The following is a 12,548-nucleotide window of genomic DNA, read 5'->3' on the forward strand; positions in this document are numbered from 1 at the left end:
CCTGTACACCCCCCCCCCCCCCCCCCAAAAAAAAAACATCAACGCTCAGTGAAATACAGTGGGTTTCCTACTGGTTGCTCCGGTTCATTGGATACAGCAAAAATAAAAATAAATAATAATAAAACAAACAAACAAACAACAAAAACGACATATTAAATACACCTTTTTTAAACAGTTTTTTCATTGTATTTGGAGTTCCCGTTACTTATCCTGCACACCATGGCTCATACAAAAAAATAAAAAACTTAAACTAAAAAAAAACATGTTCTTACCCTTGATGAATACGCTGATCTTAAATGTATTAAATTAAACTTAACTATTCATTTCAAGTTTTCATTCTCAATTACAATTTCTTTCTTTGAATCATCAAAGCTTTTGGCCTGTATTGACTCCATACAAGATAATCTCCAGCTATGTCTACGTAAAAGGTAACGTTCAAGCTTCTACACAGTCTATGTATTAGAGTAGTGAGTAGCGAGGTAACGTAACGTTAGCGTAACGTAGAGTAGCGGAGCTTCGTAGGGCAGTGTGCACAAGTGAGTGTGCAGAGAAAGTGACGGTGAAGCGTTAAAAGTAAACAGCAGCAACGGTACAGAGGGAAAGATTAGCAGTAAGTTGACAGAAAATGTAGTTTGGCAGTGGCTAATTACTTATTTGTTTATAATCCATGTCCAGCTGAAGTTAAGGTGCAGAGTTACCAGCACTTTTTTTGAAATCTCCAGTTGACTTACACAATTACATAATAAAATAAAATGTAGAATTTAAATGCAAGGTCTATATGTCAATTTGTGGTCAGAAAACTATAACTTCCCTTCACCTAAACCATTTAACAAACGTTAATTCAGTAAAATTAAATACTCACATGTACATGCGAGGCACGTCACCATAGGGTGAAATAAATTAAGCAATTTTAACTACCTTTGTACTAACTACTGACTATCCATCCATCCATTATCTGTAACCGTTTATACTCACTAGGGTCGCGGACCCGCGGGTTGAGGCCTGAGGCCTATCCCAGCTGACATTGGGCAAGAGGCGGGGTACACCCTGGACAAGTCGCCAGTTAATTGCAGGGGACATAGAGATAAACAGTCATTCATGTTCAGACAATTTAGTGTCACCAGTTAACCTATGAGTGCTTGTTTTTCGACTGCGGGAGGATGCCGAAGTACCCGGAGAGGACCCATCGCGGACACGGGGAGAACATGAAAACTTCACACAGTGAGACAGTGCTAACCACTGCACCACCATGCCGCCCCAATTTTAAACTAATATTTCATAAATTCTGGACATTTTTTTCTCTCATAATAATTTATTTTATAAATACAATTACCATAATTAACCTCATTTTTCTGATTAAAAAAAAATAATAATCAGTCCATTGCTCCAATACCAGGTTATGTGTCAGTATTATTGTAACAGTGGCTGTTCTCTTTCAACAGAGAGAGAGAGAGATAGGGAATGACATGTAGCAAAGGTCAGACTCGAACCCTGGGCCGCAACAGCAAGGACTGACCTTTGTTTCATGGGGCGGATGCTCTACAACTGAGCTAATCGACACACCAAGTATTTGTTCATAAAACTAATGTTTGGATGAATTATAACTTCAACCTGATGGTAGCGTTATAGGGGAAAGACACAGGTTCATTATAATTCATAACATTTTATGCAGTCTATCTAATTTGGTCGGTCTGGGAATGAGTCACTTTCTATAGAATCTTTTAATATGGCTAAAAACAAATATATATACAGTATGTCATTAAAATTCACCAAGATGAAGATGTTACAGTCGGTTTGATGTTCAGGTCCCAGAGGCCGTTTACACCAAAGCTTAAGGTGCAATGTCCCTGTTCTACTCAATAACAAATACCTTCTCCTCTCAGTCCCTACTAAAAGAGAGGAGCCCAAAAGCACAGCGGTGCACAGTGTTGCACTCAGCATTCGGAAAATACAATTATTCTCCTTCCCCTCGGCTGTGAAATTGCTGTACAACCGCTGTTAAACACGCCGCAGTCATAATCACTGATAAGAGATGCATGGGGCCGAGCCTCCTGCCGCAATACAATATGCAAACGACACCTGCCGCTCTACCCATCTTGTTACTGAGCGAGATTAGAGTTCATAAAAATACTAGGAAGGCAACAGATGTGACAGCTGTCAGTGAGCTGCCCCTCGTTCCCTCCCTGCTGCTTCCTGCCAGGATTCTGGTCAAGGTCAGAAAGGGCGTGGTACACAATGAGTGATTAATAATACAGAAATATACTACAGACACTAATACAAGCGAGTGCTGAGTTAAGAGCTGCCTATTACAAAAAAGTGTTCACATTAGCTTTTGGATGGTAAATACTGAGAAAAACATAACAGAGGCGCAAAAGTGCCATGTAGGTACTCAAATCCTTATCAATGGCTTATGGCTTCAATCACACACTTACAAGTGGTTATGACATTGTGACACTTATTCTCAGTTTTAAAACAGCAAATGAAGACATCAACTAAAGACAAGAGAGGTAAATATCCATATATCTCACTGTGTATCATATACTTCCATTTTGTTACAATGGTTGATCTCCCCATGACTTTAGATTAAAGAGATAGTTTGAGTTTGAGTATTTTAAGTGTTGTTTGAGCTGCTTATTGTCAGTGTGTTACCTACAGCGGTCAGCGTGCCCCTTAGTTCTGTGGTCTCGGCACAGAAGCAGAGAAATGCGTGTCTGTGGACAAGGTCAGCAGAAAAGTGTATTTAGCCACATAAAAAGGGGCTAAGTGTAGCTACTTTCGGAAGATTTTCACTGGGATTGCATCACGACACAGATCAGCTTCAGTTGAATTACATAGCAGAAAAGAGGCCCAAAACGTGAAGCGGCTAACAAATATAGACAAATCTAATGAAGTCTAAAGAATATGAATCACTTTCCAACCTAAATGTCCCATGCAGTTCATTCTTGACCTTGAAAAAAGAGCTGACAACAAAGTCCTCTTACTTATCGACTGGAGATTTCCACGGATCAAACAGTCTTCATCCTGTTGCACAACTTTATATAATAGACTAGAACAAATGACTATAATAAACTAGCTGAATCTTAGAAATGAAATCATCTTAATCGCATACATTAAACAGAGGATTGCTACGGTATAAAAATCAATGAATGCAACTCGATGTTCAACCAACCAATCAGCCTTAAAGGCAATCCAGAAGTACAATTTAAAATGCAAACATAAAGACTTAGCCAGCACAAAAAAGGAAATGTCATGCTCTAATAAAGCAGAAAATACTTATTGCATTTACTATAGCTTTATAAAAACGATTACTCATTACTGTAATATACATTTTCATATTGCTTGTATTAGCAAACAGCCCTTAATTCTTCTGGGCTTCTTATGGGTGAGAGCAAGGGTCATCCAGATGTTGAAGCCAGTTGTACCGTCCTATCCGTCTGTCTATCTAGTGCCACACACGAGTAAGAATTAGAAATGTTTAAGTTTTTTTGCAGCACATAAAGATAGTGTTGAGCACAGGACAAGGAGAATACAGTATGTCTGTGTATACAGCTCTGTCATGATACACCTTCCACACTGAGGTGTGGCGTCACAAAGGAAAACAGCAGTGGGCTAGTGGCTTCACACAGTTGCTGTATAGTGTAAAGTTTTTACTAGGGCTGTCAAATGAACGCATTCATTTCGATTAATTCATTATAGAAAAAATAAGCTCATTCTTTCATAAGCTCACAAATACAGGTATAAAAATAAATAAATAAATAATAAAACAAAAACAAACAAACAAAAAACGACATATTAAATACACCTTTTTTAAACGTTTTTTTCATTGTATTTTGGAGTTCCCATTACTTATCCTGCACACCATGGCTCATACAAATAAAATAAAAAAAACTTAAACTAAAAAAAAACATGTTCTTACCCTTGATGAATATGCTGATCTTAAAATGTATTAAATTTAAACTTAACTATTCCAGTTTTCATTCTTCAATTACAATTTCTTTCTTGAATCATCAAAGCTTCTGGCCTGTATTTGACTCCATACAAGATAATTCTTCCAGGCAGTATGTCTACGTAAAAGGTAACGTTCAAGCTTCTACACAGTCTATGTATTAGAGTAGTGAGTAGCGTAGGTAACGTAACGTTAGCGTAACGTAGAGTAGCGGAGCTTCGTAGGGCAGTGTGCAGCAAGTGAGTGTGCAGAGAAAGTGACAGTGAAGCGTTAAAAGTAAAGAGCAGCAACGGTACAGAGGGAAAGATTAGCAGTAAATTGGCAGAAAATGTAGTTTGGCAGTGGCTAATACTTTATTTGTTTATAATCCATGTCCAGCTGAAGTTAAGGTGCAGAGTTACCAGCACTTTTTTTGAAATCTCCAGTTGACTTCACACAATTACATAATAAAATAAAATGTAGAATTTAACATGCAAGGTCTATATGTCAATTTGTGGTCAGAAAACTATAACTTCCCTTCACCTAAACCATTTAACAAATGTTAATTCAGTAAAATTAAATACTCACATGTACATGCGAGGCACGTCACCATAGGGTGAAATAAAATAAGCAATTTTAACTACCTTTGTACTAACTACTGACTATCCATCCATCCATCCATTATCTGTAACCGTTTATTCTCACTAGGGTCGCGGACCCGCGGGTTGAGGCCTGAGGCCTATCCCAGCTGACATTGGGGAAGAGGCGGGGTACACCCTGGACAAGTCGCCAGTTAATTGCAGGGGACATAGAGATAAACAGTCATTCATGTTCAGACAATTTAGTGTCACCAGTTAACCTATGAGTGCTTGTTTTTCAACTGCGGGAGGATGCCGGAGTACCCGGAGAGGACCCATCGCGGACACGGGGAGAACATGAAAACTTCACACAGTTAGATGACAGTGCTAACCACTGCACCACCATGCCGCCCCAATTTTAAACTAATATTTCATAAATTCTGGACATTTTTTTCTCTCATAATAATTTATTTTATAAATACAATTACCATAATTAACTCAAAACAAAGTTTACAGATTTTTCTGATTAAAAAAAATAAATAATTCAGTCCATTGCTCCAATACCAGGTTATGTGTCAGTATTATTGTAACAGTGGCTGTTCTCTTTCAACAGAGAGAGAGAGAGATAGGGAATGACATGTAGCAAAGGTCAGACTCGAACCCTGGGCCGCAACAGCAAGGACTGACCTTTTGTTCATGGGGCGGATGCTCTACCAACTGAGCTAATCGACACACCAAGTATTTGGTCATAAAACTAATGTTTGGATGAATTATAACTTCAACCTGATGGTAGCGTTATAGAGGGAAAGACACAGGTTCATTATAATTCATAACATTTTATAGCAGTCTATCTAATTTGGTTGGTCTGGGAATGAGTCACTTTCTATAGAATCTTTTAATATGGCTAAAAACAAATATATATACAGTATGTCATTAAAATTCACCAAGATGAAGATGTTACAGTCGGGTTTGATGTTCAGGTCCCAGAGGCCCGTTTACACCAAAGCTTTAAGGTGCAATGTCCCTGTTCTACTCTCAATAACAGAATACCTTCTCCTCTCAGTCCCTACTAAAAGAGAGGAGCCCAAAAGCACAGCGGTGCACAGTGTTTGCACTCAGTCATTCGGAAAATACAATTATTCTCCTTCCCCTCGGCTGTGAAATTGCTGTACAACCGCTGTTAAACACGCCGCAGTCATAATCACTGATAAGAGATGCATGGGGCCGAGCCTCCTCTGCCAATACAATATGCAAACGACACCCTGCCGCTCTACCCATCTTGTTACTGAGCGAGATTAGAGTTCATAAAAATACTTAGGAAAGGCAACAGATGTGACAGCTGTCAGTGAGCTGCCCCTCGTTCCCTCCCTGCTGCTTCCTGCCAGGATTCTGGTCAAGGTTCCAGAAAGGGCGTGGTACACTAAATGAGTGATTAATAATACAGAATTATACTACAGACACTAATACAAGCGAGTGCTGAGTTAAGAGCTGCCTATTACAAAAAAGTGTTCACATTAGCTTTTGGATGTAAATACTGAGAAAAACATTAACAGAGGCGCAAAAGTGCCATGTATGGTACTCAAATTCCTTATCAATGGCTTATGGCTTCACACTTTCAAGTGGTTATGACATTGTGACACTTATTCTCAGTTTTAAAACAGCAAATAGAAGACATCCAACTAAAGACAAGAGAGGTAAAATATCCATATATCTCACTGTGTATCATATATTTCCATTTTGTTACAATGGTTGGATCTCCCCATGACTTTAGATTAAAGAGATAGTTTGAGTTTGAGTATTTTAAAGTGTTGTATGAGCTGCTTATTTGTCAGTGTGTTACCTACAGCGGTCAGCGTGCCCCCCAGTTCTGTGGTTTCGGCACAGAAGCAGAGAAATGCGTGTCTGTGGACAAGGTCAGCAGAAAAGTGTATTTTAGCCACGTAAAAAGGGGCCCACATCAAAAGAAATTAATCTATTTCTAGCTGTTTAAGTGTACGCTACTTTCGGAAGATTTTCACTGGATTGCATCACGACACAGATCAGCTTCAGTTGAATTACATAGCCAGAAAAAGGCACGCAATCTTTATAAACGTGAAGCGGCTAACAAATATAGACTAATCTAATGAAGTCTAAAGAATATGAATCACTTTCCAACCTAAATGTTCCCATGCAGTTCATTCTTGACCTTGAAAAAGGAGCTGACAATCAAAGTCCTCTTACTTAGCCGACTGGAGATTTCCACGGATCAAACAGTCTTCATCCTGTTGCACAACTTTATATAATTAGACTAGAACAAATGACTATAATAAACTAGCTGAATCTTAGAAATAAAATCATCTTAATCGCATACATTTGAACAGAGGATTGCTACGGTATAAAAATCAATGAATGCAACTCGATGTTCAACCAACCAATCAGCCTTAAAGGCAATTCCAGAAGTACAATTTAAAATGCAAACATAAAGACTTAGCCAGCACAAAAAAGGAAATGTCATGCTCTAATAAAGCAGTAAAATACTTATTGCATTTACTATAGCTTTATAAAAACGATTACCATTTACTGTAATATACATTTTCATATTGTCTTGTATTAGCAAACAGCCCTTAATTCTTCTGTGGCTTCTTATGGGTGAGAGCAAGGGTCATCCAGATGTTGAAGCCAGTTGTACTCTGTCTATCTAGTGCCACGCACTAGTAATAATTAGAAATGTTTGAGTTTTTTTGCAGCACATAAAGATAGTGTTGAGCACAGGACAAGGAGAATACAGTATGTCTGTGTATACAGCTCTGTCATGATACACCTTCACACTGATGTGTGGCGTCACAAAGAAAAACAGCAGTGGGCTGAGAACTCCAGGAGGCTGCTGAGATCCAGCAGTGGGTGGGTTCAGACAAGTAAAGAAGAAGCAGGTCTGCCTTTCAGTGAGGACGCTCTCTCTCTGCAAAGGAAGCTGCAGATATAGGTTTGCTGTCTCCATCTGTGCCTCTGTGCAACAGTAACCAAGCGTAGGCAGACATGGTTATCAACAAGCTGTGCCGGTCTTACTAAACCGTGACATTAGGCAAACAAACAAAACATGCAATCGGGATTTTATTACCAAATGTTTTATTAGAAAATATTTTACATGGAAATCCAAAACAAACAAAGCAGGTAAAGTGGGAGAGCCGAGGGAGTGTGCGAAGTCTGTCCATAATTATCCCGCAGTGTTCAACACCACGGCACAGAAAATAAACAGTAGCATCTCGTGTTTGCCGTATTTCAGTCCGGCTACAGTTCTATTTCTCTCCACACTCAACTCCTACTGTTTCCACAATGAGTAGGTTTACATGCACGGCAATCACTGAATTTTAAACGAGGAGATAATGTTGAATTAGATGAATTAGATTAAATTCATTAAAAATGCAAATTATGCCTTTATTTTTCTGCACTCTGGATGTCAAAGATGCAGGCAACGTAAAGGTCAAAGTGGAAAAGTAACGCAGATTTTTTGAGCTATGAAAATAAGTAAATAACAAATGATTGCTTTGAGCAGACTGATGATCACAGTATTACTGTGCATTTAAACATACCCAGTGATTTTAGACCGCATGTTACAGAAAAACAGACCACCGCCTTTTAGCTCTTTGGTCACAGTCACCATCAGTCCCAAATCAGAACAGTGAAGTTTCAAAGTTCCCACGTGTGAGAACATATTGTTTGTGTATGGCTAAGTTTGTGTGTGTGTGTGTGTGTGTGAGTGAGAGAGAGTGGGAGAGAGAAATTGAGCTTAGAAGTTGTCTACAAGGTCCATGATCCTCTTCCGCTCAGCCTCTTTGAACTCGTCACTCTTCCCATCGCCGATGCTCTCAGCGTACTCTGCCAAAGACAAAGAAAAGTCAGAGGATTAGCTGAGCTGACAGCACAGGCGTTGGCGGCTGTTTGACCTTTGAGGTTACAGAGAACATCCTTGGATGAAAACAAGAAGTGAGAGGTGAGTGTCTTTGTGTGTTTAAAGAACTCCTGAGAGAAAGATGACGTAGAACAGCACAGCAGCTGAACACGACAAACGCTCCCAGACTCCAAATTTTATACAAGCAGCAAATCCTCTCCCAAAATATTTGGCATTCCTTACTTGAAAATTAACTCAAACTATTGATTAATAATCAAAATAGTTACTGATTAATACTCTGTCAATCAGTGCCATCACATTTTTTTTTGTACACAGCCCTGGAAACACAGTGACTGTATCTGTTTATGTCACAAAAATATATTCAGATTATGCTACAGTCACACATCAACACGTCCTGTTTACTTCCATTAGCTGCGAGAGAAGGGGTGGAAAAAAATTAAAAATAATATATTTATTTATTTATTTATTTATTTATTTTCGCTTCAATAGCAAATACATGTGTGTGGTTGACCCCTAAAATAAACTACAGACCAATTATTGGTGTATGCAGCACATCGGCGGTACTGGACACATTTCTATTAGTGATGGTCACTCAACTGCATTCATGTCATGTGACCAACAACGAGGAGCCTTAAACTGGACATGGTTCGCACTAGACGTTATTAGTTTAGTGGAAAACTACAAATCAGAATTGTGGTCGGCCGGGTTGCATGATATTCTTTTAAAACTGGAGGTTCTGTGTGCAATGGGAGGAGGACCAGATGAATGAAGTTGGTCTGAAGTGTCTATGATGAAAAATGAGAAAGCTATTGACAGAAAATGAGCCATAATAGCTCAATTTAAAAAAAAGGGGGGGGATTGTGCAGGAGATGGCAGAGGAGGTGAAAGTGAAGTGTACACGGAAAAAAATTCTGAAAAGCTCCCTTGGCCTATTTGCTTTTGAGATGCTCGCCAACACATCACTGCCAAGTTTGTAAGATGTGTTAGCAATTCTTCGTATGGGTTCTAGATAAATTTACGGATATCTATTCAGATCCAGACACCACCGTTAAATGTGAATTATTGATAGTAGCAAGGTATATATGACGACAGCGAGAAGAAGCTGTGTTACATTGGTGGTAAATTATGTCAGCTGGGAAAGCGGTATCTGTTCAGACAGCCTTATCTAAGCATGTCTGATTAATGTATCCATATTTAGTTACAACCCAAACAATTTTCCAATAAATTGCCACAAACTAACTGCCACAAAGTGAACCTGAGTGTTGTTCCTTAGTGGGAAATGATCTCTCCTTCCTCCACTTAAAACACTGAATCATTAGAACAAGAAATAACAAGATGCTGTAACTTCAGGGGAAAACATTTTCATTTGATCTCATTGCACTCGCTCATGAATAACAGGAATTCAGCTATTTTTGTATTTCATGGGACAAAGCAGAGACACAGCAATAAAGAGCTACCATCACTCAAAAGCTTTGCACTCTAGGCTTAACAGTCTCCAGTCTGTCCATAACTTTGTAACAAAAAGTCAAATTATGACATTTCCTTTGAAAAGATGCTTATGCACTGACTGTGCTGAGATCCACCCTGCGTGCTCTGGCTGTGAACAGTAACCAGCCCAGGTGTACTGCGCAGTGATCACACTTCATTGTGTGCTTCTGAGCGTTTGACTGTTTTCTTGATTTCTTACGTCTGCCTCCCACACAAGGCCTTCGAGACCGTCAGACGGTCGATTTGAGAGTCTAATGCGCAGAAAGAGAAAGTTGCAGCTGCCGCAGCCCCAGTGGTGTCCGGGCATTCGCTCTCTCTCTCCCAGCCAGCCAGCCTCTGAGGCAGGGATTACACATTAAACCCAGGGCTGTCGAGACAGAAAGATGAAAAAGACTACTTATTTCCAGGAGACACTGCAGGGAGAAGAGAATGAAGGGGGCTTTCCTGGCAAGAGCCCACGGGGTTTAGAAGGACGAAACATGCCTGTCAAAGTCACGAGGAGGTTTGTTTTGGGGGGGTGTTTTTGATATTAGACAGTACATGACAGACATAATGGGACTGAAGAGGGCCCTCATATGAACTCGCCTTTATGAGAACTGGAAGAACACAGAGATATTCCTGTTTATTACAACCTGGGACATAACTGGGATGAACAGGTTGTAACGAAGCTACTGGTTTATTGGAGATAAAACTGAAAGTGAAGACATCCTGTACAGGAAAACACCAACTTCATACAACTACGGCAAGCACAGCAGGCTTCTGATGGAGAGGAAAGGTTGAACCTTCTTTCACAGTTTGCTTTTATTAAATTACATTAGCCTACTAAATATGTAAGGTTTATTTAAAACACGTCTGACTACCAAACTACCAAAAAGACCCAGGGTTTCTGGAGCAGAGTAGTCCTTCAAGGTACTCAGCTGACAACAAGATTACATTTCACAAGGGCGCTACTTGAAAACAAGTTTAAAAAATTGCAGAGTTGTGTAAGTGGCTATCTCAAACTGATATTTATTTATTTCATTTAATATTTGTTAAGTCACTGTCTATGGCTGAATTAGTTAACAGAATGGTGACTGAGCCTATAGCCCACTGACTAAAGCAGTGTGTTTATAAATTTGCAGAGTATATGTCTGTGGAGTAAAATATAAAAATACTCTATTGCATTGCAAATGGACGGTATATTGCGCCTTTTAAGTCTTGTAGGCTTTTTACACTACATACACTCCAGCGATGGCTTTGGCTGCCATGTATCATTAGTTAGGAGCTAACCATTCATATACACACTGATGGCACAGACTTCTGGGGCAATCTGGGGTTCAGTATCATGCCCAAGGACACTTCAGCATTGCACTACACAACATACACCTCCTCCACAGAGGAGCCGGGGATCAAACCACTTGATCATCTGATTCTGATAGCATAATGTTGCATGACACCAGTGGCAGAAAGTAAAAAGAAAAACTATTATCTCCAGGGTATCAAAACTAAAAGTACTGGTTGTGCAGAAATATATGGTGGTCAAGATGTAGTTTGAACCTCTTCACATAGAGTTTGGTAGCTTAGCCCAAATCAAGTAAAAGTCCCTCTAAATGTCTCCAAGTACAGTATACTTGTTGCATGTTACATTCTACCACTGCATGACAAAATAAAGAATGAATGGGGTAGATATGTATTTAAGTCATGAGCAGAGTCCGAAGAGAGGCAGACCAGACCAGAATGGTACGTGAACAGTTTCTTGAGACAAAAGTTTTGAGTTCAGGTCAAAAGACACGTAGTGTGACAGTAGTCCAACTCTGAATACAGAGGTCACTCCATCATTGGGTATTCTGAGGACAGTTGGGCTAAGAAAGACCACAAGGTTGGGAGTAAGGCTGAACCACTATCTGGAGGTATGGAGGTGTGCAGTGGCACAGAGATATGCAGCTTCTGCAGCAACCTTGAATGGCAGCGCCTGGGATTTGAATTTTATCCACAGAGGTGTGAGATGTTACTGAAGTTAAAAAAAATGGCAGAATGTTATGGTTGACTGAGAAAAGCAGGTAAGAGGACACGAAGAGAGCGACTCAACGAAAACATGAAAACATACAGCCTTTTTCATTGCCAGCCTGTCATTGTGCCGGTGTGTGTGTGTGTGTCTCCATGTCTATAAATGGCGGTGCAGTCAGCCACACAGACAGAAAGGTCAGAGAATCTGTGACTCTTCAACTCTCTGCAGAACCTTTTCTTTGGCATGCTGGTTACTTTCTCCTTCTGTCACCACGGCAACACGGCAGAGGACAATACAGTACTGAGCGTCGCCATTACTCAGGTCAGTGACTGGGACTGATCTGCCATGAGTACAAGGAGAATCATTTCCAGGAGCAGTATCTGCAGCAGCAGCAGCAGCAGCAGCCAAGGATAGGGACACACTGTAGGACGTACAGTGTGATTAAAGCCGCAGCTGGGACTCCACAGCTCATTTGAAACACCAGTCTGAAACTGGTCTGATCCAGCTGCACTAAGGACAGCTGGCAGAGAAGTTAATCAAACCACCATATTGTTTTTGAAATGTAGCAGAGGTCGTCAACGACCCAAACTTGTCGATTAATTCTTTTAATGTTTCATTATGTTGCATTATGGATCTTAAGCGTGAAGTCTTGCGATGTGAAGATCCGAGAAACAGGCCAGA

The 12,548-nt window shown here is 40.0% G+C and overlaps 1 protein-coding gene across 2 annotated transcripts in view; it reads right to left on the reverse strand.

Moving 5' to 3' along the window:
- ctnnbl1 (catenin, beta like 1) overlaps positions 1–12,548 on the reverse strand; it is an 86,740-nt gene that overhangs the window by 10,564 nt on the left and 63,628 nt on the right. Inside the window, exon 16 of one of the 2 annotated variants that reach the window (XR_003463832.1) lies at positions 8,217–8,358. Coding sequence is in view for 1 of the 2 variants with exons in the window: in XM_027288551.1 (XP_027144352.1) it covers positions 8,270–8,358 (89 nt within the window). In the remaining variant the exon portion in view is untranslated. Of the gene's footprint in view, positions 1–7,998; positions 8,359–12,548 lie in introns of those variants that run through there. The other variant, XM_027288551.1, reaches the window with a different exon arrangement.

This window comes from Larimichthys crocea, chromosome XV (genome assembly GCF_000972845.2).
Source record: "Larimichthys crocea isolate SSNF chromosome XV, L_crocea_2.0, whole genome shotgun sequence".
NCBI lineage: Eukaryota > Metazoa > Chordata > Actinopteri > Sciaenidae > Larimichthys > Larimichthys crocea.